Raw genomic sequence first — 27,977 nt, 5'->3', positions numbered from 1 at the left:
ATACTCCCTCCGTCCCTATTTACTTGTCCATATTTCCTTTTTTGGTTGTCCCTATTTAGTTGTCCATTTTGACAAATCAAGAAAGGACAACAAATTTTTTCATATTATACCCTTATTTACACTTCTTGAAAATTGTAAAAGTGTATGTTGTTTCCCTCCAATTTATTTCACTTGAATTCAAATAAGTGGTTGTAATTTTGAAGTGAAAAGTTGTCATAAGAGTAAAATTGTAACTTCACAGTGCTAATCATTGTTGCCTTAATCTGTGTGCCATTTCTGAAGTGGACAACTAAAAAGGGACGAAGGGAGTATTAAATATATAGTTATGATATTAAGCACTAGCTAGCTACTCAGCTAGCTAGAACGACACTCAATGATTATTTCTTCATATGATCATAATTAACTCATGATCATGATATCTACAAATTATAATCTCTATTCAATAAATAATTAAATAGAAACCATTTTAGAAATATATTGGCCTAATCTCACAAATTAGGGTTGGACTTTAAAATCAATTAGTTACAATCTATAACAAAATTAGACATTTTATAATAGTAATTTTTTCTTTTAGCGACAATTGTTTAGCAGAACAATTATTTAGCAGCGGTGAAAATATAATACAAATATTTATAATCAGTATTCTATACATATAAATGTCATTAAAGGTTTTAGCAATTCTGAATGCAATAACACTAATTCAATTGTCGCTAAATATTTTTACGGCAATAAATATTATCCCTTTTATTATAATGCAATGTGTTTAAATTATTACAACATGATAATCTCTTTTTATTATCTATGTGCATAACTTGAACTTTCTGTCAAATATAGTAATTTTTAATCCTATCTAATTATACACATATATGACTTGTACAATTATCTTCAAGTCATTAAAAGTTAAAGGCCCTCAACAGAATTGACAAAAAAAGTATTTTTTTTAATATTTAATCTATACCTTAAAAAGGAAAAGAAGCTGCGGTCAAGTTTAATAAACTTTACACTTAATTCACGAGATAAAAAATGACCATTAGCGGCAATTAATTAGGTAATAGCTTAATTGCTGCTAAATATATATTTTTTAGCGGTAATTAGCACTCTTTGATTCTAATGACATGACTTAACTAATATCGGTAAAGACTTTGGTTCTAATAACATGACTTAACTAATATCGGTAAAGACTTTATTAATATCCATATTTATTGCCGCTAATTATTTTTTTTGTTGGAGTGATCGATTAAAGACGGTGTGTTAACCATTTAACAACTTTTCAATTTTTTCATATATAAGTCCGATTCAGTCATATATAATTAAAACACATGTTAAACTAGACTAAAGTATCAGTTATATATATTTGAATGCAAAAGCAAGAAAAAAATATATTATTTTTCCTGAAAGTTATCTAATATTAGCTAGGTATTCGTAAAAATAATATATATTAAAGTGGCCGGTGGGTATTACTTAAATGAGACGATCAAAATAAGACATCCTATGAAATATTTACGGACTTCAGGGAGCTTAAAATTATGACCCATTAGTTTTTTTTATTCAATTCATTTTGATTCACTTAATGACTCACATATTCATTAACTCAATTTATTCTAATATCTCCAATTTAATTGACACCACTAATCGATTTATAACCTATTAATACTCAAAAAAGAGTTTTTTTTTTTCACTGGTAATTTAAACTTAATGGACTTAATTATGTTTTTACAAAATTTAGATATTTATTCTTGTGTCTTCTTCTCTAACTGATGGATTTGGATTTAAGTCATTTGTGCTAATGATAAGATCAGTGAAGAAAACAAAATCCTCAAAGTAGATCTGCTTTTATTAAAAGATGTAAATAATTCCACTTATTGGTGTTTGGTCATTAATAAACATGATAACACAAACATGTAAACTGATTTGTTTTAATTATCTGGTATTCGATATCTACCAGCTCACTATATATAGTTTCAATAATCACAATGCGTAAGACTTAATAAAAAAGAAAACACTCACTATCAGAAGTTTAGACTCACTACTTCAATGTGGTAACTTTAACCTAGAATTACGGTTATAAACTATAACTGAAAATGAGAAGTATGTGAGTATTAATCATTTTGTCAGAGAGAGTTTACCCTTACAACCTCTCTCTCATATTTATTAGTCTAAGATATGACATGAGATCGCATAGAGCTCTCTTATAATTAATCATATTATCACACTGGTTGCATGAACTCAAATAAACCATGTAATTAAGAATGAGAAGAAACAAAGGCTACTGATGCAAAATGAACTTTTTTTTTTTTTCCATTCTCCTTTTTGTTTGTTACAAGGGATTGTCTTCAAATGGAGGATTTAGAATTTAGATACACGACAATATTAAAACACTGATTCAAAACAAAAATAAAAATGCAATATGACAAACTATTACTACTAATAAAAACAAAAAACAAAACACGAAACCATCATGTATTGTGCGTTACATGAATTTCTGTCATATTCTCCTCTTCATCTTTATCATTTTTAATCAACTTCTCTAATGAATCATCCTTCTTTTTCTCCTCTTCTTCCTTCATTTTCATATACATTCCATACAAATACGAAGAAAATCCCCAAATACACAACAAAGTCGAAACTACTTTAATTCCACCAAAATTATCTCCATACACTATAACCCCTCCCAAAACATTAACGGCCATTAACGCCGTCATGCAAACTCCTCCTGTCAATGAACTTGTCAAGAACACCATCCCAGCAGTACCCATAAAACAAAACTGCCACGTCACCACGTTAAACATCACTGTTAACCAGTATGCTTTTTCACCCAAATCAAACACATTTTTTCCCTCTTTTTTCATCTCAGAAAATCCACCGTCTATAATCATTCCCAACGTGGCCAAAACGGTAGCTGCTAATTCCATGACAATCTGCATTTCCATAACCATAGAATAGCAATAAACTTCTTTATATATTTTTTCCATTAATGGGAGATAAAGAGCGAACAATAATCCAGCACCAATCGTTGAGAAAAATCCTATAAAATACTTTGTTTTCGTCAAATCCTTTGGTTTGTCATGACTCGAACCCAAGGCCAACATGACCGAACTAAGCGTTAGTAAAATAACACAATTGAGGTTCGTGTATGTGATTTTTTGTTTGACAATAATGACACAAGTGATAAGAGTGAAGACTAGTTGTGACGATAACACAAGAGAATTAGTCGAAACGGGGAGGTAAGAATTACCCCAAGAAAATAAAAGGTTGTTGAGACCTAACAAGAAACCAATTACAATAGAAAGTAACAACATTTTAGGAGTGAGATTTGTAAATGGTTTCCTATGAGTTGATTTAAACACATAAAAAGGCAAATAAATTGGGAGAAGGAGAAGAGGGAATCCAGCAGATTGGACCCAAGTTGAAACCCAACGACTATCACCTTTGTGATTAAAGTAGAATTTTGAGAGTAAAGATGATGAAATTGAGCCAATAAAAAGTAATATGTAGTTAATACCTAGAAGAAACATGTAGCATTTTTTAGTGGTTTCACTACTAGTCATGTTTGTTTCTTCAACCTGGTCATGATGCATTTGGATTTGGACAATTTCATCACTATTTTTGTTGTCAATGATCATCAACTCTTTTAGATTTTCTCTCGCATCATCATGTTCTTCTTGTTGGGGTTGGGATACAAACTCCATTGAAAGAAAATTTAGATTTGGTTTGAATGGATGGATGGATGGGGTTGGAGGGTGGGGGATTTCTTATATAGAGAAAATATGCTTTTGGTGAATATATATATATAGGGGCTTCGCTATATAAAGGTAGACTCTAGTAAGGAAATACATATATTAAAGTGGTATTTTTCTTTTTACTCTTTTAAGAATTTACACCCCTTATATTAGGCAAACTCTACTCTTACCCCTTGTATTGGATTTGGATTCTTTCCACTACTTTTTTTTTGGTGATATATTTTATCAAATAAAATTTTTTTTATTAATGAGTTTCAAAAGATAAACATTTTATTTGTTCTTTCTAAAATATTAGTTCTCGTAAACATGCAACACACGTGTATTTTATGCTAACAAATATAAATACTTTGAAAGTTTAAGAATTTGAACTAAATTATAGTCCAAATAAAAATATAAGTTTTATAAAAAAATAAATAAATAAAAGAAGTCTATAGAGAGAAAATTTAACAAACAAAACAAAGATAGAGAAGAAAAAATATAGCATACACATTCTTCTCAAGACTTGATTCATAACAATATATTTTGTAGATGGAAAAAGAAATACGGGAGTCGATACAAAAAAATTTGAGTTACAAAATGAAAAATGATTACCTTAGGTACAAGTTTCATGAAACAAATTTACGATATCAAATTTATTTGACTTCAATATTTTCAACACAAACAAAACTATATGCGAAAATTTATTTATTTTAAAATAATAAAATTCATAAATTTTAAATCTAATAAAAAACAAGCCTAAGCAATAACCTTTCGGCTGATCATAAATAGGCTAATTGAGTATCCAATATAACATATGAGCATAATGCATGATGATGATGATGATGATGATTAATGCACATTTTAGTGAGTAACGACCAAATGATATGTGCAAAAAGATACTTCATCCGTTTATATATATTTACTTGTTACATATTTTCTAATTTGATTTCTTTTTTAATTGTCATTTTTGACAAATCAAGGAAGAACAATTTTTTCTACCTGTATATGATACCTTCAATTTATTAATATTGAGTTAATGTCTTTAAAAAATGTAGTGAGTAAATATGTTTAAGACTCTATTAATTAATAGAAATAAAATAGTAAATTCACTAATACCAATCATAATTTTCTTAATATGTGTGTCAAGTCAAAATTTGACCAATAAAAAGGGACTGAGGGATCGTATGTTTAAAAAAGAAAATATAATTAGGATATAGTGCTTGGATTTATTTTCTACCTTTTCCCTACTAATAAGGTAGATATTTAAGATATTTTAAGACCATAAATCAACACAATTGATAAAAATTCATATGATTAGTCTGCTTATGAATACACGTTGATTGTGATATTGGATACTTACGTAGTCCATTTATGAAGAGCACAAAGGTTTTTGCTCATGTCTTGATTTTGTACTGATTCATGTTATTCTATTTAAAAGTTATGACCAGTTAAAGATATCATGCAATATTATCAAATCACCTCTTTTCAATTCTTCCTCAATTTAACTCGATCTCTTCTCAAATCTATCACTGCATCAACCTCTCACACATCCTCATGAGGACATTTATGCTTCTCCACTTCACATGCACAAACCATTTAAATCTCGCTTCTTGCATCTTAAGAGTATTGCCTATGAACCTAACTGAAATTCTATTTTAAGGGACGATATAGTGATATTGTAAATTTGTAATAAAAGTTAAGTGAACTCGGAATGTTCTCAGTATTTATGTAATTATGAATAAACTAAAACTCTTGTAAGCAAAACAGAAAATTATTCAAATGTTTTTTGTTAAGGGTAAAATTATATAATTGCAACCTTTTAAATAAAGTGAAAGCATAATTTAAATTGTTGTTGAATGAATACATTAAATTCCTCCTTTTACTATAGATTTTAAAGTTGAAATTTGAAAATTTATGATTTTAAATTTGTTATTTTTAGAACTTGTGAAGTTATGTTTGAACTTGCATTTTACCTGAATTTTAAAAAAAAAACTCTTGTAATGAAAAGTGACGTTTCTCTCAAAAACTCATCTGTGAAGTTGAATTTTTTATGTAAGACAAATTTTCAAAATATATGACCTGATTCAAATCTTTGACCAAATAGATATTTAAAAATAAAATTTAAAATTTAATCCAAAATATATAGTCAAAGTACACTAATTAAGTAAATCTCTTATATATATCATAACTGACCAGTCACTATATATATATATACACTCACCAAAACCCCTCAATATTCATCCACTATAACAAGTTCAAATTTTCATTGTTCTTTGTTTTTCTCATTCAATGGAATTTTTAGGTCAAGAACAAGTTCATCAAGATCAAACAGAATTTTCAAAAGAAACAAACACTAGTAACAAACGTGACATGATGTTTCTTCTAATAATTAACTACATGTAACTTTTTATTGGCTCAATTTCATCATCCCTAGTCTCAAAATTCTACTTTAATCACAAAGGTGATAGTCGATGGGTTTCTACTTGGGTGCAATCTGCTGGATTCCCTCTTCTCCTTCTCCCTATTTATTTACCTTTTTATGTTTTTAAATCAACTCATAGGAAACCATATACAAAATTCACTCCTAAAATTTCATTCAATGGAATTTTTAGGTCAAGAACAAGTTCATCAAGATCAAACAGAATTTTCAAAAGAAACAAACACTAGTAACAAACGTGACATGATGTTTCTTCTAATAATTAACTACATGTAACTTTTTATTGGCTCAATTTCATCATCCCTAGTCTCAAAATTCTACTTTAATCACAAAGGTGATAGTCGATGGGTTTCTACTTGGGTGCAATCTGCTGGATTCCCTCTTCTCCTTCTCCCTATTTATTTACCTTTTTATGTTTTTAAATCAACTCATAGAAAACCATTTACAAATTTCACTCCCAAAATGTTGTTACTTTCTATTGTAATTGGTTTCTTGTTAGGTCTCAACAACCTTTTATTTTCTTGGGGTAATTCTTACCTCCCCGTTTCGACTAATTCTCTTGTGTTATCGTCACAACTAGTCTTCACCCTTATCACTTGTGTCATTATTGTCAAACAAAAGATTACATTTGCGAATCTCAATTGTGTTATTTTACTAACGCTTAGTTCAGTACTATTGGCCTTGGGTTCGAGTCATGACAAACCAAATAGTTTGACGAGAAGAAACTATTTTATAGGATTTTTCTCCACAATTGGTGCTGGATTGATGTTCTCTCTTTATCTTCCATTAATGGAAAAAATATATAAAGAAGTTTATTGCTATTCTATGGTTGTGGAAATGCAAATGGTAATGGAATTATCAGCTACGATTTTGGCCACGTTAGGAATGATTATAGACGGTGGATTTCCAGAGATGAAAAAAGAGGGAAAAAATGTGTTTGATTTAGGTGAAAAAGCATACTGGTTAACGGTGATGTTTAACGTGGTGACGTGGCAGTTTTGTTTTATGGGTACTGCTGGGATGGTGTTCTTGACAAGTTCATTGACAGGGGGAGTTTGCATGACGGCGTTAATGGCCGTTAATGTTTTGGGTGGGGTTATAGTGTATGGAGATAATTTTGGTGGAATTAAAGTAGTTTCGACTTTGTTGTGTATTTGGGGATTTTCTTCGTATTTGTATGGAATGTATATGAAAATGAAGGAGGAGGAGAAGAAAAAGAAAGAGGGTTCTATAGAGATTGAAGAACAATAATTTGTAGCTTGAGGATAATGATCATTTGACAAGTTATCACTCTACATTTTTTTGTTATTGAGACAATATTGTTCTCTAGTTTCTTTGGTTGTTTATGACTTTTGGAAGAAAATTTTCAATTTGAAACAAGGACTTGTCAATCTATCTATGTCTTTTCTATCTTTTATTGTTGTTCCAAGATTTAGGGTTTTGTTTACTTATTTTGGCTTACATCAATAGGTATATATATATAGTAGTAATTTGTATTTAAGGTACTAGATAGTTGTGGTGACAAACAGGTGGATCGAGTCGGATAATAGAGGATAAAAAATGAATCTGATAAAAATTGATAAAATATTCTATTAGTCCATATTCGATAGGAATAAAAAATGGGTAAACGAACAAATAATATGGATATCTACTACTTTTTTTTATTATGTAAAAGAATGAGTACTCCCAAATTATCTTTTTCTCTTTTTAGGGTATGTTTGATATGAATAAAAATAATATTTTCAGAAAAATAAGTGATTGAGAGTCAGGTTACGGGTTAGGTTCAAGGTCAGGAGTCTGATCCTAGGTTGGATCTTGGGTCTAGGTTTCTAATCCTGAGTCGAGATTCAAGTCTCGGGTAGGAATGGGGTCCTGTGTTGAGGTTGAAAGTCTTGTATACCATACCATGGTATATTAAGATATATACTACAACCAAATATGGGATGCGTATTGTGATGACCATGATCAATTTAGTTAGAATACAAATAAGTTAAGGGGCAGTCTGGTGCACTAAAACTCCTGCTATGCGCAAGGTTCATAAAAGGGCTCGACCACAACGTTTAAATAGAAAATACAAGATTAATCTGCCTTTACATTAAAGAGAACATGTCTGTGTGGAATATAATGATCATCTCTTCAACACGATTTAGGTCCTTTAATTGCATAGTATATATAGCATATACTTAAAACATATGCCTATTTTAAAGTGAAAAAAAGTGGCTTAACCAATTGAGAAATTCAGTAAAAAAAAAAAAGTTTACACGTTTACATCAAATCAATAGATATATGTCATATATTTGCATTTAAATTCCTTATCATTTAACCCTGCTAGTTAATTTATGTACATTGTTACTTATTTAATTAGTCCTATGTTAATATAGGTTAATGTAGCTCAGGTGAAGGTTTGCCAAACATATGATGTAATATCAGGAAATTATACCTGAATTTCTTGATATACATTAATCATAAATGTGACAATATTTGAGTTTTCTACTAAGTTTTGCGCAAATTCAAACCGATTATTCTATTAACCCCGTACCCTCCCCCCACCCCCCGGTCATTTATGATAATTAAGAAAGCATTAAATAGGTTTTCTCTTTAGTCATACATAACCATTAATAAACATGATTACTAATACATCTAATATAATGTTTTATTTATTTTTTGTTTGACTTTCATCAACTTTTTGATAGCGAAACCACTATATATACCCTCACCAAAACCCCCATTATATTCATCCACCAAAGTTTCATTGTTCTTTCTTTTCTTTTAATAAATAATAAAATTCCATGGAGTTTGTTGGTCATGATCATCATTATCAAACTGAAATAACAAATGATTTGATGATCCAAATTGATCATGAACTCGAAGAAACAAGTAGTAGTACTGCTAGTAATACTTCAAACATTAATAAACGTTACCTATCTCTTCTAGTAATTAACTATATGTTACTTTTTAGTGGTTCGATTTCATCATCTCTACTGTCAAAATTCTATTTTAACCACAAAGGTGATAGTCGTTGGGTTTCAACTTGGGTCCAATCTGCTGGATTCCCTCTTCTCCTTCTCCCTATCTATTTACCTTTTTATGTTTTTAAATCAACTCATAGAAAACCATTTACAAATTTCACTCCCAAAATGTTGTTACTTTCTATTGTAATTGGTTTCTTCTTAGGTCTCAACAACCTTTTATTTTCTTGGGGTAATTCTTACCTCTCCGTTTCAACTAATTCTCTTGTTTTATCGTCACAGTTAGTATTCACTCTTATCACTTCTGTCATTATTGTCAAACAAAAAATCACATTTGCAAATCTCACTTGTGTTGTTTTACTAACGCTTAGTTCAGTTCTACTTGCCTTGAATTCGAACCATGACAAACCAAAGGGTATTACTAGAACAAAATATTTCATAGGATTTTTCTCAACGCTTGGTGCTGGATTGTTATTCTCTCTTTATCTTCCATTAATGGAAAAAATATATAAAATAGTTTCTTGCTATTCTATGGTTATGGAAATGCAGATGGTGATGGAATTAACAGCTACCGTTTTTGCAATGTTGGGAATGGCTATAGACGGTGGATTTTCAGAGATGATAAAAGAGAGCAAAAATGTGTTTGATTTGGGTGAAAAAGCATATTGGATAACAGTAATGTTAAACGTGCTGACGTGGCAGTTTTGTTTTATGGGTACTGCTGGGATGGTGTTTATAACAAGTTCGTTGACAGGGGGAGTTTGCATGACGGCGTTAATGGCTGTTAATGTTTTGGGTGGGGTTATAGTGTTTGGGGATAATTTTGGTGTTATGAAAATAATTTCTACCATATTATGTGTTTGGGGATTTGGTTCGTATTTGTATGGAATATATATAAAAAAGAAGGAGGAGGAGAAGAAGAAAGAAGATTCTACAGACACCGATGATCAGCACTCTGTAGCATGATAGAGATCGTAACGTCGCGCAATGACTGAAGATGATAAATCACGTCACCATTTAGTTTTATTTATGAGCTAGTTAAATGTTCTAATATTGTCATGTACCCAAATCTTCATTAGAAGATATATAATCCCTTGTAACAAGCAAAAAGGAGAATGGCAAAAAAAATTAAGAAGAAAAGATTTTTATTCTACATCTCTATCTCTTCATATTTAAAATAATCGAACGCATGCTGATGAAATGATTAATACTCACATCACTTATCACTTTTCATTTCTAGTAATTTCACTGAAATTTACTAACACATTCTTATATCAAATTACGGCATTATTGCGAAGCAAGATTACTAGTTATGAATTGAAATATTTGAATCAATAGATATCGAATAATTATTATTAAAAAGAAATGACATGTGTGTAATCATATTTATTAATGGCTAAGCACCAACAAGTATAATAAAAGAGGATCTACTTAAATTTGAGGATTTTTGTTCTTCATTGATATTATTATTATTAACACAAATGACCAAAAAAAACTGTAGAAAATAATTAAGGCCATTAAGTTTAAACTTGACCTCACCTTTATTGTATAATTAAGTTTAAACTTGACCTCACTTTTATTGTATTATCTAATCGCTTGTAGTAATTAAATACACCATTAAGAATGTATTTGGTATGAATATATTTTATACTCCTAGGTTTGCTTTTACTTGTTCATTTCTAACTTTACATATCCCTTAAAAAATAATGATAATATGAGTATTTTACAGTATATTTATTGTTCAAAATTACTCAAAGTTGTATTGAATGAAAGAAAATTTATATGTAATTAGACAAATAAACATAGACTAATTAATATACATATAACGATCCTTTGTACGAATAAACCAATCAGAAAATAGAAATTAAAAAAAAAAAGTAAAAGAAGACTTAAACCACAAACATAATGTACCAAAAATCATCATCAATATCAATTATCAAGTGGCTAAACAAGAAATTAACTTAATAGATAATTTAAAAAGTATATATGGCCAGATGAATTTATTTGAAAAAGCTCATCAACAGCACAGTAATATAAATATTATGAAATGATCTTTGATTTAAGTGATTGAACTAATAAATAACAATCGAAATAATGAATAGAATAACGGATAAAAATCGATGAACAATACAAGAAAAGGTAAGAGATATTGCCTACTTCAAATACCATAAATCATGTAAACCTTAATTCATATTAATATAGTACTTTTTTTCTACAACCAGATCTGAAGTAATAGTATATTACAAACAAATATGTTTAACATACATTTATAAATCAAATTTTCCTCTACCAATATTAATAATAACAATACTAGCAATAATAATTATTATAATAATATAAGATATAAACCATCTCTTTATTTCTTTTTTAAAATTCTTTTTATATCTAAGGATGGTAAAGTGCAGGTCGAATTGGGTACGAATGGATCAAAATGATGATATGAAAATAAATAAAATACATTTGAGTTGAGATGTCATATTGCAATAAGGATATTGTTGGAAAAAAATGGTGTTTGTTCCTCTCCCAATGGCAGGTTCTTACGCGTTACTCACCCGCCCATCACTGAAACACCGTTTTCCATGTTTTCCGTCCGACTTGCATGTGTTAAGCATGCCGCCAGCGTTCATCCTGAGCCAGGATCGAACTCTCCATGAGATTCATATATAGTTGCATTACTTATAGCTTCCTTGTTCGTAGACAAAGCGAATTCGGAATTGTCTTTCATTCCAAGGCATAACTTGTATCCATGCGCTTCATATTCGCCCGGAGTTCGCTCTATCCCCGCCCTCACGTCAATCCATGGTCACACTTTGAGTCGAGAAGAATATTGCAATTACTAATATTTATATTATGATAAATTATCTATATTATACGTTTATGAAGCAGTTTTTTTTTTTCAAATTTTATGCAAACACAAAATATTTATATATGGAGCTAAACTTTTGTGGTAACCATGACACCTAAATGATCACACGAAGGGTTAATGCGTAAAAAGTTCATTACATAGTATGGCTTAATTGGGTTGTAATATGTGCTACCATTTATTTACCTTTTATTTACTTGTAAATACAGCCACCCTAACATACCGTGATACTCAAATAAGACGAATCTCGATATAGTTATTTTAAGTTATTTATTATTTGCAAAAGATAAAATTATTATTATTATTATTTTAATCCTAATTTGTAGCTTAAATGCCAAATGAAGATAGATTATATCTTTATATAGACAACGTGAATGAAGGTAAACTAGGCAAAACCCGGCTTCCGAATTACTAGTAATATTTAAGAGACGTGTAACAAAAAAGTCCATAATTTGAGACGGAGAAAATAATATATTTATAGGAGAATTGGTTTTGTAGGTCATTTATATTTTTTCTTTTTTAGTTTTATGATCTTTTTATAATAAATTTTTATTTTTTTTGTACATAAGAAATTTTTATTTTTACAGTTAAGAAATTTTAAAAAATCATTTATTTCTGTTCAATTTGTAAATGGCTAAGAGATTTACCTGCAACGTAAGAGTACATATTACTAATTTAATACGGAATTGTTGTCCCCAATATAAAATTTTCAAATATGGAATTAAGTAATTATTGCATATAATATCAGAGACACTAATCAACTGTAATTTTATTGACTTGTTGTATGAGAAATTAAATATATTTTTATATGACGATATTTGAATAGACATGAAATTAAGATAGATTTTCTTCTGAAAAGAAGTATTATTTTAATTCTTCTATTTTACTTGTCTAGTTCGTAATTTGCACTCCCTATATTGATGAAGGTTTCTTTTATTAAAATGAACCTTATTAACCATGATTTGGAAACATAAATTTGACTACTAGTGTTCCATTAAGTTTGAAAATTTGTGATTTAACAATAATGATAATTTTTTCAAAACAACTTCTCTTAATTTGCTAACTAATAAGTAATATTTATTATTAATATATTGAATAAATAAGGAAAAAACTGAACGAGTATGTTCTTCTTGTATGCGGTGCTTTTAAATAATATAATTATAAAACATAACTATAGCTATTTTACATTTTGTAGTAAATATATATTGATACATTATTCTTGTATGCGTGTGTGTATATGTTATATCAGTGTATATTATACTATATGTGGTGTCTAATATTTAATTTTGGTTATATTAATGTAAAATCAAGTATAATATTTTCTCCGTTTCAAAATAAGTGTCGTTTTAATTTATTTCCCAGAAAAATAGTACTACTAAGTTAGTCTTATTTTGAGAATTTTTTTTGGTTAATGGACACTTATTTTGAGAGGGAGAGAGTATAATTTTTTTCTTCTTCAAACGAGACCTGGTTGTTGGAGCTGGTGAGTCTCCCAACTAGCCACGTGTCCAGTTAAAAAAATGTACCCCATTACTCAGACCAATTGTCTTCAAGGCCCTTTCTTCCAAGATAGACTCCTCAATTTCAAGTTAAAATTCAAGATTTCCACACATACGAGAAAGATAGTGAATATCTTTTGCCATTAGCATATTATTCATGGACCATATTTATAAAATTACATTGTTATAACATATTCTTTTAGTCATGGTCTATACAAGAGAAGTAGCAAGGTAATCTATAGGCAAGTTTATAGGGAAGATAGTGATTTCTTCTTTGCCAATATCGTTTAGCTTTCCCTATTTATTCCAATCAGAGTAGCCATTTTAATTGTTTTTTGATGAAATGATTATTGTTGGAAAGGAGGAACTTGGTATGGTTGTGTTTAGAATAGTCTTTTCTCTTTCTTCTTTCATAGGTTCGATTTGAAAGAACGAATATATCGTGAACTTTTTCAGACCCTTAGTTCGAGCAGAGTTTTTGCACCGGGGAGATGTTGTCCCTGCATTCTAATTTCCCATTTATTCTAGTCCAAATCTACTTCACTATTCTCTTTACCACTGCTCATTCCCTCTCATCTTGTGGTGAGAAATGTGGGAATTTTCACATACCATTTCCATTCTACATGAATAAATCTATATGTAATTCATCACTCTCAGATGATTTTCGTCTTTCGTGCATCAACTCAACCTCACCTTTCCTCAACATTGCTTCTCAAAGTTATCGAATTCTCCACTTCTTCTCCGATGGAGTGCTTGTCGACTTCCCAAACACAACTTATTGTCGTCAGTACAACGACTTAAAGTCGTTTGGATTTAATGGAAATGACTACTTTGGTATATCTCCAGATAATATCTTAGGATTGTATGACTGTGAGGATTCATCATTGTGTAAACCAGATTGCGAGAAAAGCATAATGCCTCATTGTGATGGATCCCCCGGTAGAAACAGCTATCCTTCGTGTTGCTATCCGTTATCTGATACGAGTGTTTGGAGTGCAGATCACAGAGATGGTTTCTCTGTTTTTTCGCAGTTTGGATGCAGGGGATTCTCGTCTTGGGTTGACATATCTGGCAATCAAATAGGAAAACGCGGTGTTAAGTTGGAGTGGGCTGTTCCAGAAAATTCAACCACAGCTACTTGTGCTGCCAATGCAGATATCATCAATGTTGGTTCCGGGATTAGATGTGAATGCCAAGATGGATATGTAGGTGATGGTTTTGCTGTTGGAGTAGGCTGCCTCAAATGTGAGTTCATTTAACTATAGACGCTTACCTATTGTTATACATTGTTTTAACCTGTTTATACAATTACTATAAACAGTTACGCGTTATTGTAGGTCATCTTAACTTTATCGTGTAAAAAAAGTTATATATGCTGACAGTGCATAAAAGTTGGAACATAACATACCTACACAACAGATAGAGTTTATTTTCCATGATTAACTAGTAACAGAATGTGAGTTATTTGACAGCTTGCATCAAAGAAGGAAAGGAAGCATATGGCAAAGCATGTTACTCAACTAGTCATGGCAGAAGGAAAACAAAAATTCTAGCTGGTCTGTACTTTGTACTAGTGACTGTAATTTCAATTGAATTCGGCACGTTTTTTACTCCAACTTTGGGAGTGCACATCTAGACACCTCAACTTGGTCTCCCAACTGACAACTAAACACTCCAACTCATCCTTGCTGAGGTGACAAAATTTTTGGAGGTTACTAAATGATCAATTTGTAAGTTGGGAGTGTTCAACTGATACAGTGGAGATTAGTTGTGGTGTCTAGATCTGCATACTCAAAGTTGGAGTGATTACTTGTCAGTTGAGGCTAAGTTTGAGTGTCTACTCATGTATTATGCCGTAATTCTTAACTCATAGCAATTGTGTGTACATATATCCCACAGGAGTTCTCACTTCAGCACTCACCATTACCTCCTTGACAGCACTTTTCTGTGTTTTAAGACGGCCTATGAAGACGGACATATTTGATCATCCTAGTATGACACGGAGTCAGGGTAACGTCTCGTTCCAGAAACCTAGTACAATTCGAATGTTTACTTACCATGAGCTAGAACAGGCCACAAAAGGTTTTCAAGATGAGCAAATACTTATTGATCATGGTGGTGGCAAAGCTACATTATATTCTGGAGCTCTAGTGGATGGATCAAGGATAGCTGTACACAGACTCCAATGTGAGAGTGAAAGAGAACTCGTCGAGGTCTTGTCACGAGTGGAGGCCTTACATGCTGTATCACACAAGAATATTCCTCACATTCTTGGATGGTCTGTTGATTCTGGATACACCCCGCTAGTGGTGTATGAGTATCCTGTTAATGGAACGCTCGGAGAACATCTTTTTCAAACTAAAGATGAAACTAAACGAGGCCTCGATTGGCACCACAGAAGGAACATTGTTGCTGAAACAGCAAATGTTCTTGCATTCCTGCAGTGTGAGATTTGTCCCCCCATCGTACATCATGAACTCAACGCCAGTTGCATCTTCCTAGATGAGGACATGACCGTAAAACTTTTTGGGCTAGAGCTCCCCACGAATGCAAACACCGATAACAAAAAGCATAGCGATGTTTACAACTTGGGGTTGGTTCTTTTGGAGGTTATTACAGGTAGCAGCTCAGATCATCTTCCATCAAAGATAGCTTTACAGAAGATAACAAGTGGGAAGCTAGAAGAGATAGTCGATCCACGTCTTTACTATCACGAGCAGCCTATTTTCGGGAGGGAACAGATAGAGATAGTTGCAGACCTTGCAACAAGATGCATAATATTTGGTTGCCAAAATGGGAAATTTCACATTGGAGATGTTTCAAGAGAACTTTTTCACATAACAAAAGATGGAATTGATGGTAGAAGTAGGAGATGTCCATCAACTCATAATCTTGAAGAAACTTTTTCCAATTCAAGCCTTCTTCAGATGATATCTATGTCTCCTGATTCAATACATGTCCCTGCAGCCAGAGGGTTCTCTTAAGCTATGTTGCCAATGTCAACGGCCGCCTGTCAGTAGTTGGAAAAAGAGGAAGGCTCTCACATGCTGTAATTATGTACAGTAATGATTAACCTGCTGCTGTTATTTCCATCATAAACAGGCAATCCTATTTTTGTTTCAATAAACTTCCAAATCACATTGAATATATCCTGATAGTATTGCAGTTTGTATTTTAACAAATTACTCCATTCGTTTCAAAATAAGAATAATGTTTTTAGCTTGGGCTCACTCCTTAAGAAAACTACGTATCCTAGAAAGTGAGATATATTCTTACCAACTTACCCTTAGCTCTTTAATAGTTTCTTGATTAGTTAAAGCTCTCTTTATTTATATAATTAAAGATAAAATCGAAAGAACATTATTAATGTCTTCTTAATCACCTTAATAGATTTATAGACGTACGGTATAAAAAATGACTTTGTTTACCCTTGATCTTTCATATTGTATATGCTATGCTTCTATATATCCTAATATGCTTGCCTTACCTGGACATAAATATTGACCTTCATCGTTAATGGAACTTCATGTGCCAGAAAATGGAGCAAATCACAAAATGAACAATGTAGAAATGAGGGGACAGATACTCGATAATATCAATACATCAAAATTTATAGGATTCGATAGAAATGTGCAATCAAAAAGGTGTCTTTTCTTTCTTATAGAAAACTTGGAAAGCTCCAATATAGACAAACTATAATTGTTCAATGTGAAAAGAGAAGCACTATGGAATACATATAAAGTTAAACGAATTCACTATAATTGGAGATGAGAAATGTTGTATAGAGAACTGGATACGATATTTATAACTAAAGAGAGAAGTGGCTAGTCAAGCAGCATCTGGTAGAAACTGAGAACAAAGATGTAGGGACGCGCCACCACGACACAAGACTGGAGTTGCAAAAGATTTTATGAGTACCGTCTATTTAAGAGTTCCAACAGAAGAGCTGCTGCGGAATCCTTGGCTTTCTTTACACTCGGCATAGGTTCCCCGATACATTCATCTGTAAATCCTTTGTCTGAAATATTTACGCGTACTCCATATGTAAACCTCTTTGCATGTGCTGGACCACCCTCGTGCACACATCTGAAAAAAGACCAAATTATTAATTCAGTATGCAATTCATAGTCGGGGGACATTCACCAGCGCATGTAAGGTAGAATGCTAAAATTGTAAAAACTCTTCCTTACCGATACAGTGGCATAGGCCAATTTTTGCGTAAGCATATATCATTTAGTGTCTGCCTAGTAAAACTCGGGTTGCCATTCTTCTTTTTCTTTGCATCATCAGCCTTCTTAGCTTCAGCTTCCTCCCTCTCTTTCAACACAACAAGGGCATTCCTGGCCGCCAACTTCTGTGCCATTTTCTTCTGAGGATTCTGCGCCATTCCAACCTGAAGACCATCCACATATACTTCAACTGTAGCCATATTCCCACTTCGAGTTGCTTTGTACTCTAAGCCTTGAGCTTCTTGTTGACAACGTTCTTGCAATTCTCGAACTGGATGCATGGGCAGTGTTTCTGGTGTAACCATTGGATGCAACAGTGGTTGAAAAACCTGGGAAAATTCACAAATCAAGTGAGTCGACATTCCAACTCAAATTCATTTGCCAATAACTGAATCGCTGGATACAGCACCGAGGTAAATTATATTACAAGGCCCTTGAAACTAACCTCCCATACAGATTTAGTATTACACCCACTGTCTAGAAAAATAGCCCCAGCAATTGATTCAACAATATCACCAAGAACTTTAGGAGCTTTGCAATCTCCCAAACCAAAGGAGTTGAAACCTGGTTTTGATAGTTCATTTTTAACCTCATTCACAAAGTCACGAATCTGGAAAAGATGTAATAAAGAGAAGTCATTGGTAAATATAATTTGCAACCATAGATAGCCCAATACTGACTAGAAAAATGAGCATGCAAAGTGGAAGCATAATTAAAGAACCTGTTTTTCTAGAGCACTGGATGCATGACGAAGGTGTAAATGAAGACTGTGCTTAACAGCAACACGTGCAAAATTTTCATTGTTGACAGCCGCAGCTCGCAAGTCGGTCAATCGGCCTGGGGGAAGATCTGTGTATGTAAAGAACAAGTGCCTCGTGATGAGATGATCTAATACTGCATCACCCACAAACTCCAGTCTTTGATAACAGGAGACCCCAGAAGATGGGCGTGAAGCATGGGTAATTGCTTCTAGCAGTAGGCCTTTATCATTGAAGCTGATGTTCAAAGCACCTTGTAATGCATCAAAGTCAACACTCTTGAGTACATTCTCAGGAATGCTACAAGACCTAATAGAGTATTCTGTCTCTTTGAAATTGAAATCGAAATCAACCTCAACCCCAATCCATTTCATGAAGTGGTTTGCGGCATACTTTCCACCCTCAACGTAATATACTCCAATCAGTGCTTCCACAACATCAGCCATAGTCTTGCTAGACAGTACACGATATGACCCTGAATCATTATCAAGCTCACCTTCTTCAGTTTCCTCATCTTCAAACTCATCACCAGCTAGAGCCTTTGCTGCTACAGTACCATTTTCTGCTGTTTCATGATCAAATATCGATGTTTCATCCTCATTGAGGTCCTCGTCATAGACAGGCAACACCCCAGGAGCTGCCCATCTCGATGGAGAAAATCGATCTGCTTGGATGTATGACTGGATTCCCTTACTCAAGGCATTTTGATACAGCACCATGTTGCTTACCATTTGCTGTCTCATCCTGGTGAGTTGGCCTTCATGTTTCTGGGGATACTTAAGGAAAAGATACCGACTAACAACCCATTTCAGATATGCATCTCCAAGAAGTTCGGCTCTTTCATAGCAGAAAGTCTCCTGGCAAGAAGCGGCGGTCAATGCTTCCAAGATCTGTAAGAAAAAAAATGGTTAGGCAATCAAGTGAAATTGCAAGACAAACTCCAGAAAATAATGAGGTTTATTTTACCTTCAGTGCTGGGACAGGGTAACCGATCATTTCCTTAAGCTGAACAGCAAGCAGCATGCTCTCAATCCTCCTCATGATCGAGGGCAATCTCTGAGCACCCCGAACAAGAGATCCAGGAAGTGGATGCAAAACACAGAGCTCAGGAGGGAGGAAAACATAATACGTTTTGTCAGTTGCCTCTTCAAGTTCACCCTCGTGTTCTACAAAAAGTTCCAAATTTAAGACTTTTAAGGCATGAGAAGAGACAAGCTCAGTCCTAAAAAAAAATGGGAATGCCAAGTATAAGCAGACCTTCTGAATGTTCAAATCGTGGTGACAGAAGGTTTTTGCAATATGAAACACCGCGCCCTCTTATTAGAGGCTGCTTTTTATAGACCAAATCAACTCCATACCTGCATACAAATTGGACTGGACAGCCAATTGCACCAAGGTTGTACTTGAAAACAATTTAACCTTCTACATGAGAAGCCTTTTGTTATTCAAGTACAACCAAGGTGCACTGGAACCACCCAATCCTTGCAAATAATTAAGCATTTGTTAGCTGCAGAAATCAAGAAATGTGGTTCAAACTTCAAGGACATGGAAAAAGAGGAGACACTAAGATATTAGTGGAAACATACTGAAAAAGAGGAAACACTAAGATAATAGTGGAAACATACTTTTGCTTATAATAAGCAGCATAACTGCTGTACTCAAGAGGACCTAGGTAACCTTCTTTCCTTGGAAATGAGTTCTCTGCAGTCATATCACTACGAATGCAATCAACATAAAATCTCTTTCCAGAGTGAGCTGCAGTGACAATTCTTCCTACAATATCTTCGGCTCTAAGAGAACAATCAGCCATCATTATCTTGTCTTTATTCAAATCAACTTCAACATCATCAAGGCTACTCCGGTTAGGGACCAAACCAGATGCTTGGACCAGATCATAGTGTGCTATAGCACCTCTAACACCATATGTAGGATGAGACTTCAGTCCGACGGCCATGCCATGTCGCAATTTCGCAAAGCCATATTCTCTTCTGTCTCCACCAAGAGCACGCTCATTGGTACCAAGATATACATCTGGGCGAGCTCTCTGAAGAGGATTGCCCCATACACCAGTTTCAGTAATTTTTTTAATATGATCCCAGTTGATACCTTTTATAGGATCTCCAGATTCATCACCAGTAACAGGGGCAAATAGATATGCCTTTGCAGGGTCCCATGGAGTGGTGGACGGCTCAACATCAACATCCAAAACAATGCTCATCATTCTTACATGAAAGCTCTTAAGGGACGCCAACTGCCAATCAGCAGAAATTAGAATTTTGTTCTAGGTAGTTAAATGCTAAGCTTAACAATAGTTCATTATAACTTAAGATAATAAAAGGAAACCCAACCTGAAACTCTGTAACATCTATTGGCCCTCTGAAGACAAGAGTCGCCTTTGTTACTACGGTTCGAGCAATAAATAAATCCATTGACATCGATAATACCTGTACCCGATAAATGATAATAGATCAAAATGATTATTAAGTGAGGAAACATTAACAGAATTCATATTTGGTAAACAGATGTTCATGTTTAAGATATGAAAGGCAAAAGAAAAGAAAAAACCTCTGCATCCAGCTCATTGCCAAACAGTATTGCAAACTCTGACACATCAGTTAAGAATGGGTCCTTCGAGGGGCCAATATTCACACATTTGATAGCATACATATAAAGATGAATGACCTTTGAGCTGACAAGAGAATCCTTTCCCGACAAAATCCAATCACCCTTCAGGGAAAAAAAATGAGTTGTCCATAAGTGTGGAGAATATTGAAAGATAATGATTAGATGAAAGTTTGTTCCCCAAGTGAGAAAAATGTATAAAAACTATTCCTTTGTCAAAACAAATAGATTACATCTTTGGTTATCAAAACAAAAAAACATAGTAGGATAGCCCAGTGCACAAAGCATCCCGTGTTAGCAGGATCCTTGAATAGATAAGATTTTTCTTTCTATAACAGTTGTATCCTGGCCAGTGTGTGAGCCACCTCGACTATTCCGTTGGGTACCCAATGTTTGACTAGTAGGCCACACCCATGGATGCAATATGTAGATTAGATCTTATAGAAAAAAAATAAGAAAGATTAGACATGACTATTAATAATTGTTTTTTTCTACAAGCTCCTCAATTAATGCTACAGGTCTGATGAAAGAACATTCTTATCACTCCTTCCACTCATACATTGCCATGCCCAGATTTTACAAAATAGAAGACTATAAACTTTAGGACCAGTTAAATTGGTGTCTGAAGCTGTCGATAAACCAGCATATTCCAATGAAGCTTCTACAGCTATATTTACTATTTACTATCTCAACACATCCCACAAAAGTATTTGCTTTCTTAAAACAAGAGAATAGAATCTACGCCTTTATCATTCACTACTAATTTGTTTAACATAGCTCTCCTGTTTTTTTGTGACAGGCAGAGTAGGACGCAATACATCCTTTACAGAGAACTAAGAAGAACCTGCAAATCATCTAAAGAAAGCACGGAGAAACTATTTCTCAAAGGAGAACTGTGAACAACAGAATCCCTTAAATTAACAGGGCAAGCAAGTGGAAGGAAAAGAGTCTCGACAAGGGAAAAGGATGCCAGAAAATGATAGGGAGATTATTCTTCTAACAATATGATATGATGCTCACAGTAAAATGAATTGACAGTTCATATTTGAAGTCTTACAAAGATGGAGGTGGCATCTGGGTGTAAGAATCTCTTGAAATAATTGAAAAAGTTTTTTCAAAATACTTGTGTTTAAAAAAAAAAACAGAATCCTTTTTTGGGTGGAAGAGTGCACTTTTGGAATTGAGAAATCTTCATGTACACATAAAACACTCATAATCAGAAAAGAACTATAACTATTCAAACACGTTTCTTTTGCCACAAACTCTCTGAAAAACTTTTTCGCAATTATTTAATTACTAGTCTCAGTATACACACGTTCTCAATGAGGAAAAACTTCTAAAACAATATAAATAATATTTAAAAGATATGTTTACATTATAACATAGAAGTTAATAAAAAATTGCAAGTTCCAAAATAATAAATATTAATCATGTTTAGGGGTTTTATCCTCTCCAGTGATTCTTTTGTCAGTTTGTTCTAATAGGTGTTTCATTGTACAAAAATGTCAATATGTGCTTCATTGTACAAAAATGTCATAGAAGTAACGTTTGATTGAAAGGCAAAAAGGTTTTTCAATTTTACATGAGCACTTTTTTTTGAGATAAGGGTAACTTAATTTTACATGAGCACTTGGATACATGCATTGCATGTATATTTCATGTTAGATATTGTTAAATGAAATGGACTTTTGGCCCAACTCAACCCTAGCTAGCACATGAGGGAAGGATTATCAAAGGCCATAAGGAGACCAACAATCCGTTATCCCGCCAATGTAGGACTCCAACACCCTCCCCCATGCCCAAGACTGGACATATGGCTTGCTCTAATACCATGTTATGGATCTTGAGTCTAAGTCAACCCCAAAAACTAGATCATGAGGGGAGGATCATCCAAAACCACATAAAGAGACCTCTCATCCCTAAGTAAGCCGATGTGGGACTCAACACCCCCCTCCCCCCTCATGCCTAGGATTGGACATCTAGAACGTGGACAATATAAGATGGGCCCCAACATTGGGTGAATAATGATTGGGATGGGTCTGGCTCTGGTGCCATATTAAATGAAATGGACATTGGGCCTAACTGAACCCCAAAAGCCACCTCATGAGGGGAGGATTGCCCAAAACCATATAAGAAGACCAAGGATCCCTTATCCCACCGACGTGGGACTCCATCGGTTATTACAAAAATTTTGTATGATAGTTTACCAACAATTGAAAAAAATTCACCCACGTTCTCATTTTATGAGTGCTAAAACTTGTGCTTTCTTCTATTCATACCTTTGTAATCATATAAGCATCCAAACCTGATGTATTGACCATCCTTATAAATGTCGATTGTTGTCTTATTCTACCTATGACTTCCTTCTAAAGTACTCATATACACCAACCAATTACATATAGATTTTCTGAAAATTGACCAAAAAAGTTTGACATTTGGTTGAAAAGATGATACAAAATTTTGCACAAAGCTTTTCAACTTTTGCAAACTTTGTACGCAAAGATTTCCGAAAAAAGAAAGTAAATAACTTGCCAAGCTCAGACTCGAAAAAGTCCACTTCTTTGAAAAACTGAAGACCTACAAAAAGTGGCTTTCCAACCAAAAGCCTCAAGTTCTGAAATATACTTGAGCCTGAGACAACTATTTGGGGTTTCCTTTCCCCTATGCCAGTTGACTTCTCTCATTTGATAATTTTGTTTGTCAAACAAGAAAAGCATACAGCAAAATAACTAATAATGAATACCTTATCAAGAAAATTAATAAATAAAAGAATAATACATCAGAGAATAATTAAAGCACTAACCCTCAGAATATCAGCTACACCTTCAGGATAAAATTCCCTGTGCCTGGAAGTTCCAGGAATTGGAACACCTTCTTCATCCTGTTCAACTTTCTCTGACTCCACCCCACTTCCCTTGTCAGGCAAGAGCATGTCCGTAAATGCCCCCATCTGGTGGAGCTTCTTGCAAGCATCCAAGCAAGCAGCCTGCATCAAAACTACTTCTAATACTTGCTATATCAAGATTGGTAATTGAGAACAAAAGGAAACACAGACCTGCTGGGCAAGGCGCATTGAGCTGCATACAGGGCCATCAAGTGTCTCGAAAGGTGCATTGCAGGGCAGTTGAAGCCTGCATGAATATTCAGTTGGGCAACCTGACTTCTCGTGACTCTTCATTATAAACTCAGGACGGAGAATCGAGTACCTGGAATGAGACAGAAAACCTGTAAAACCGATCACTAAAAATAAATTTCTGACTGGTGTATGTATGTAATTCCACCTGTCACTTGGTAATTGGGAGCAATAAAAGTGGATCAGCCCAACAGCAGAATTTAAGCTCACAACAGCTCCAGTGGACTCCACCTGATAAACTGAATCTGTTGGTGCCTCCGCAGAGATCAACTTGGAGGCATCTTTGAGATGACTAATATCAGTCCGCTCAATTGCTTCTTTCCGCAACGTTTCTTCACTGTTTCTGGCATTCCTCAGAAATGCTTCATGTGATGAATTATCTCTACACAATGATTTATTATAACAGTTTAGGATCCATGTAGTGCACAAGGAAGAGGAATATACATGCTGGAATACATAAAGATGCAGATACCTCTCAACCATCAAAATATAATCTGATCCAGGCTTACGGGCACGGCCCCTAGACTGGATATACGCCAAAATAGTTTTGGCCAGATCAAACCGAATGACAACATTGCACTGCCGGATGTCAAGTCCTTCCTCAGCTACACTAGTAGCGACTAACAAATTAATCTAACAAAAACATGAAAACAATTAGGATAAAATAGAACAAATTAATCTGACAAAAGCATGAAAGCAATTAGGAGAAAATAGAATTATCAACTATACACGAGCTGCTTTTGGCACACAGTCAAAGTTCTAAAGCAAAAAATTTCCAGAGTTTCAGTTGTGCATAGAGCTGACCACATGAAATTAGGAATCCTCAACAGTAAGATGCAATAATGAGAGCATAATTTGAATAATATTTGGCCATCGAAAGACAACTAAAATTAATTCTTTATAGGTATTAGTACTCTGCAAAATTCCGACAGAATAAGTTGCAGCAGATAATTCAAATTATATCTTGTTTTAGAAATATCTAATCAACTTAGAGACTATTTGGATGGGCTAATAACTTTATGGCTTTTGGATATTTTTATTATTTTGGCTTTAACAAAACGAGTACTTAAAAGCATTTTTTATCTTACCCAAACAGTATTTAAAAGTTATTTTGATTTAAAGCACCTAAAATATGCCACTCCAAACAGGAACTTACAACAAGAAGAAGAAACATTAAACAAAACAAAACTCTACATTTAAAATTCAACAGCATTTTCAGCAAAGAACTCAAGAGTAGCAAGGCAGGCAGTAAAGCTTTCAAGTAGCCATGTAACACATAAAAGTTGACTCCAACTTGAAAATGCATAAATAAGTAAAGGCTACTAATCTAAAATATCATATAATTCCAACAATCTACAACCAATACAAAACAGAGCAAGCACTCTAAATGGCATTGATAGGTCACTGATGTAAAACTAATAACAAAGAAATTGAGTCCATAGCTTGGTACTGAGACATACACGACCATCTCGAAATTTGGCTATTGTGTCCTGCATTTGACCTGTTCGCATTTCTTGACTATTGTTATGCCCGATTAAACTTGATGAATTGATAAAACTTAGGGAAGGGAGCTCCTCAAAAACCTGCATGCTTAACAAAACTTGTTATAGCATAGTGCTACGATAATTGACTATCCCAGTAAGAAAATGAAAGTAGCAACAATGTACCTTTGGAAGAACCAATGCAGTCACAACGCGTTCAACAAATATTATAGCACGAAAATCCTCAGTATGCTGATACTTGAGAAGAATCTTAATTAATGATTGAACTTTAGGTGTCACTTTCCCATCAGCCACCGCAGCTCCTAGAATCACATCTACATGCTCTCCAACAGATACAACTGCAATAGACATCTCCAATTATGTCAAACATCACAATTACATGTTTGGTAAAAGACATAGACGTGAGAAGCATAGACTTCAGACAAAATTCAAGGAATAAAAGTTCAGCGCATAAGGATATTGGCCACTATCTCACTTTCAGAAAAAACAGTAATGTAACTTTTTTTTGATAACCATGGCATCCGGGCCAGCTTGCGCACACCTCAACTAATTGCACGGAATACCTTCCGCCTTCCGCCTTCCACCAGCAACAAGTTCCAGGTAACTCTGTCCATTAAGGCTAGGACAGGACAGATGGGAAGAAATCACTAGTGTTTTTGTCTCCTGAGACATCATGGTTCTCAACCCACTTCACACCCTTGGGTCATAGTAATGAACTCTTTAGTATTTGTTACAAACTTATGTTTCTCTTGATGTAAGAGCATACTAAGCACAAGTGTTAAAGCTAAGGCACATCAGTACTGTTGTGAAATGGTAAGATACGAAATGAAGTAAGCACAAAATGAGTACAGACGGGCATATATACTTAATATCCAATTGATGGAATATGTTCACTGCGACAAAAGATAATAAATCTACTAGAAATAGTGTGATATTTTAGAAACAACTCATGTTAACATTTCACTCCTATACTTCTTTTCCTTCTCATTTAGATAAGGTAAAATTTGATTAACAAACTACAGCACCGTGAAGGTACTGTAGTTGACAAAAGTATTGTGGAATTCACTCCTATTATAAGGAGTTTTATGAATTCCAACACATTTTTCTAAATCATTTACAGCAAAAGACAAAGATAAGGCATTTTTCCTCCCAACCAAATCGTCCAAAATATACGTAAACATAGATCTCCATATATTGCTTTGACTCTCCTATTCCTTGTCCCTGCAATCTGTTTACTGTAGCTTCCAGAATCCAACACTTGAAGTCGTATTGTTTTGATGCATGTCTGATTTGTTTATTCTTACACCTAATGATGTTGGTCAAGGCGTTCAGGTCTTACAGAAACTTTAATTCATTCAAACACTCTTCCATTCCTTTCTCCGTATAAACCAAAAAAGAACAATGAGCCATGAGGAGCAAGTTCTCCTGATGTTCAGTCTCTTCATCATCCACTGATATGTGCTTCTGTCACAGAGCCAGGGAGCACTCAGAAGACATCAAACATGGCCTAAACCAAGGATCAAGTTTTACCAAAAGTTTAGAAGAACAAAAGCACAGTTTGCATCTCTCCTATCCTTCTAGCATAGGCAGCACCAACTAACTTTTATCCTCCTCCTGCATACCAGGCAAAGAAGATCAACTGTTCAAGCATCCCCTTTTAGCATTTTACTTTTTTGACAAGTCTCCTTCCTTGTACCGATCTCCACACTAGCCTCGATTCAGTAGTAAATAAATTGACATACCCATAATACAACTAAATAAAGAACGTTCTGAATGAAATCACCATAAATATGACAATTCCCCAAAATCAGTATGACGGTACATTTACTAAAGTTCCGCAAATGTTAATGTCATTCCCAATCTTTCTTTCTTTTTTTGATTAAGTAATAAGATTTTATTTGTGAAGGACGTTGTGAGAAATATAGAAAAAGAATATTATTGAATTGTTGTATTTTTTTTGAGAAAATATTATTGAATTGTTGTTGTGTCTACATATTACATTGAGACCCTATTTATAGACCCTAGAATACAATCCTTTACCAAGTAGGATACTATTTAGTATTCCTATATCTATTTCTATTCCTATTCCTACAGGATTGTATAAACCTATTCCTATTCTAACACTCCCCTCAAGCTAGTGCATACAATTCATGTACCTAGCTTGTTACAAATGTAATTACCACGAGGACCGATGAGGGGCTTGGTGAGATACCTTCAAGTTGATCACTCGACTTCACAAAATTGAC

General features: G+C 33.7%; 4 protein-coding genes and 1 pseudogene across 4 annotated transcripts in view; 3 read left to right on the top strand and 2 right to left on the bottom strand.

Moving 5' to 3' along the window:
• Positions 1-2,456: 2,456 nt before the first annotated feature.
• Positions 2,457-3,515, bottom strand: LOC102582539 (probable purine permease 4). Its single transcript, XM_006352586.2, has one exon. The coding sequence runs from the start codon at positions 3,513-3,515 to the stop codon at positions 2,457-2,459; it is 1,059 nt and encodes a 352-aa protein (XP_006352648.2).
• Positions 3,516-6,402: 2,887 nt separating this feature from the next.
• On the top strand, positions 6,403-7,407 carry LOC102582211 (probable purine permease 4; annotated as a pseudogene).
• Positions 7,408-8,945: 1,538 nt separating this feature from the next.
• On the top strand, positions 8,946-10,091 carry LOC102581882 (probable purine permease 4). Its single transcript, XM_006352585.1, has one exon. The coding sequence runs from the start codon at positions 8,946-8,948 to the stop codon at positions 10,089-10,091; it is 1,146 nt and encodes a 381-aa protein (XP_006352647.1).
• A 3,654-nt stretch (positions 10,092-13,745) lies between these two features.
• Positions 13,746-16,527, top strand: LOC102581545 (probably inactive receptor-like protein kinase At2g46850). Its single transcript, XM_006352584.2, has 3 exons — positions 13,746-14,732; positions 14,960-15,043; positions 15,387-16,527. The coding sequence occupies exons 1-3, from the start codon at positions 13,979-13,981 to the stop codon at positions 16,469-16,471; spliced, it is 1,923 nt and encodes a 640-aa protein (XP_006352646.1). The 5' UTR covers positions 13,746-13,978; the 3' UTR covers positions 16,472-16,527.
• Positions 16,528-17,118: 591 nt separating this feature from the next.
• Positions 17,119-27,977, bottom strand: part of LOC102597432 (endoribonuclease Dicer homolog 1) — a 22,542-nt gene continuing 11,683 nt past the window's right edge. The window contains exons 7-21 of the mRNA XM_006352549.2: positions 25,897-26,069; positions 25,690-25,812; positions 24,702-24,862; positions 24,378-24,611; positions 24,152-24,302; positions 23,900-24,082; positions 21,040-21,201; positions 20,823-20,918; positions 20,100-20,725; positions 19,732-19,832; positions 19,441-19,640; positions 18,438-19,364; positions 18,162-18,326; positions 17,678-18,045; positions 17,119-17,573 (exon numbers count right to left, since the gene is read on the bottom strand). Of these exons, the coding sequence (XP_006352611.1) occupies positions 17,396-17,573; positions 17,678-18,045; positions 18,162-18,326; positions 18,438-19,364; positions 19,441-19,640; positions 19,732-19,832; positions 20,100-20,725; positions 20,823-20,918; positions 21,040-21,201; positions 23,900-24,082; positions 24,152-24,302; positions 24,378-24,611; positions 24,702-24,862; positions 25,690-25,812; positions 25,897-26,069 (3,848 nt within the window). The 3' untranslated portion in view covers positions 17,119-17,395. The remainder of the gene's footprint in view (positions 17,574-17,677; positions 18,046-18,161; positions 18,327-18,437; positions 19,365-19,440; positions 19,641-19,731; positions 19,833-20,099; positions 20,726-20,822; positions 20,919-21,039; positions 21,202-23,899; positions 24,083-24,151; positions 24,303-24,377; positions 24,612-24,701; positions 24,863-25,689; positions 25,813-25,896; positions 26,070-27,977) is intronic.

Source organism: Solanum tuberosum, unplaced genomic scaffold, assembly GCF_000226075.1.
Source record: "Solanum tuberosum cultivar DM 1-3 516 R44 unplaced genomic scaffold, SolTub_3.0 scf00149, whole genome shotgun sequence".
NCBI lineage: Eukaryota > Viridiplantae > Streptophyta > Magnoliopsida > Solanales > Solanaceae > Solanum > Solanum tuberosum.
This window is presented reverse-complemented; position numbering and strand designations above follow the sequence as displayed.

What these genes read in the sequence shown, in the direction of transcription:
- LOC102582539 (XM_006352586.2), bottom strand. Translation starts at nt 3,515, where the DNA reads ATGTTTCTTCTAGGTATTAACTACATATTACTTTTTATTGGCTCAATT.
- LOC102581545 (XM_006352584.2), top strand. Translation starts at nt 13,979, where the DNA reads ATGTTGTCCCTGCATTCTAATTTCCCATTTATTCTAGTCCAAATCTAC. An exon ending in TGGAGTAGGCTGCCTCAAAT is followed by an intron (nt 14,733 to 14,959) that starts GTGAGTTCATTT and finishes GTTATTTGACAG; the next exon opens with CTTGCATCAAAGAAGGAAAG. An exon ending in GAAAACAAAAATTCTAGCTG is followed by an intron (nt 15,044 to 15,386) that starts GTCTGTACTTTG and finishes TATATCCCACAG; the next exon opens with GAGTTCTCACTTCAGCACTC.
- LOC102581882 (XM_006352585.1), top strand. Translation starts at nt 8,946, where the DNA reads ATGGAGTTTGTTGGTCATGATCATCATTATCAAACTGAAATAACAAAT.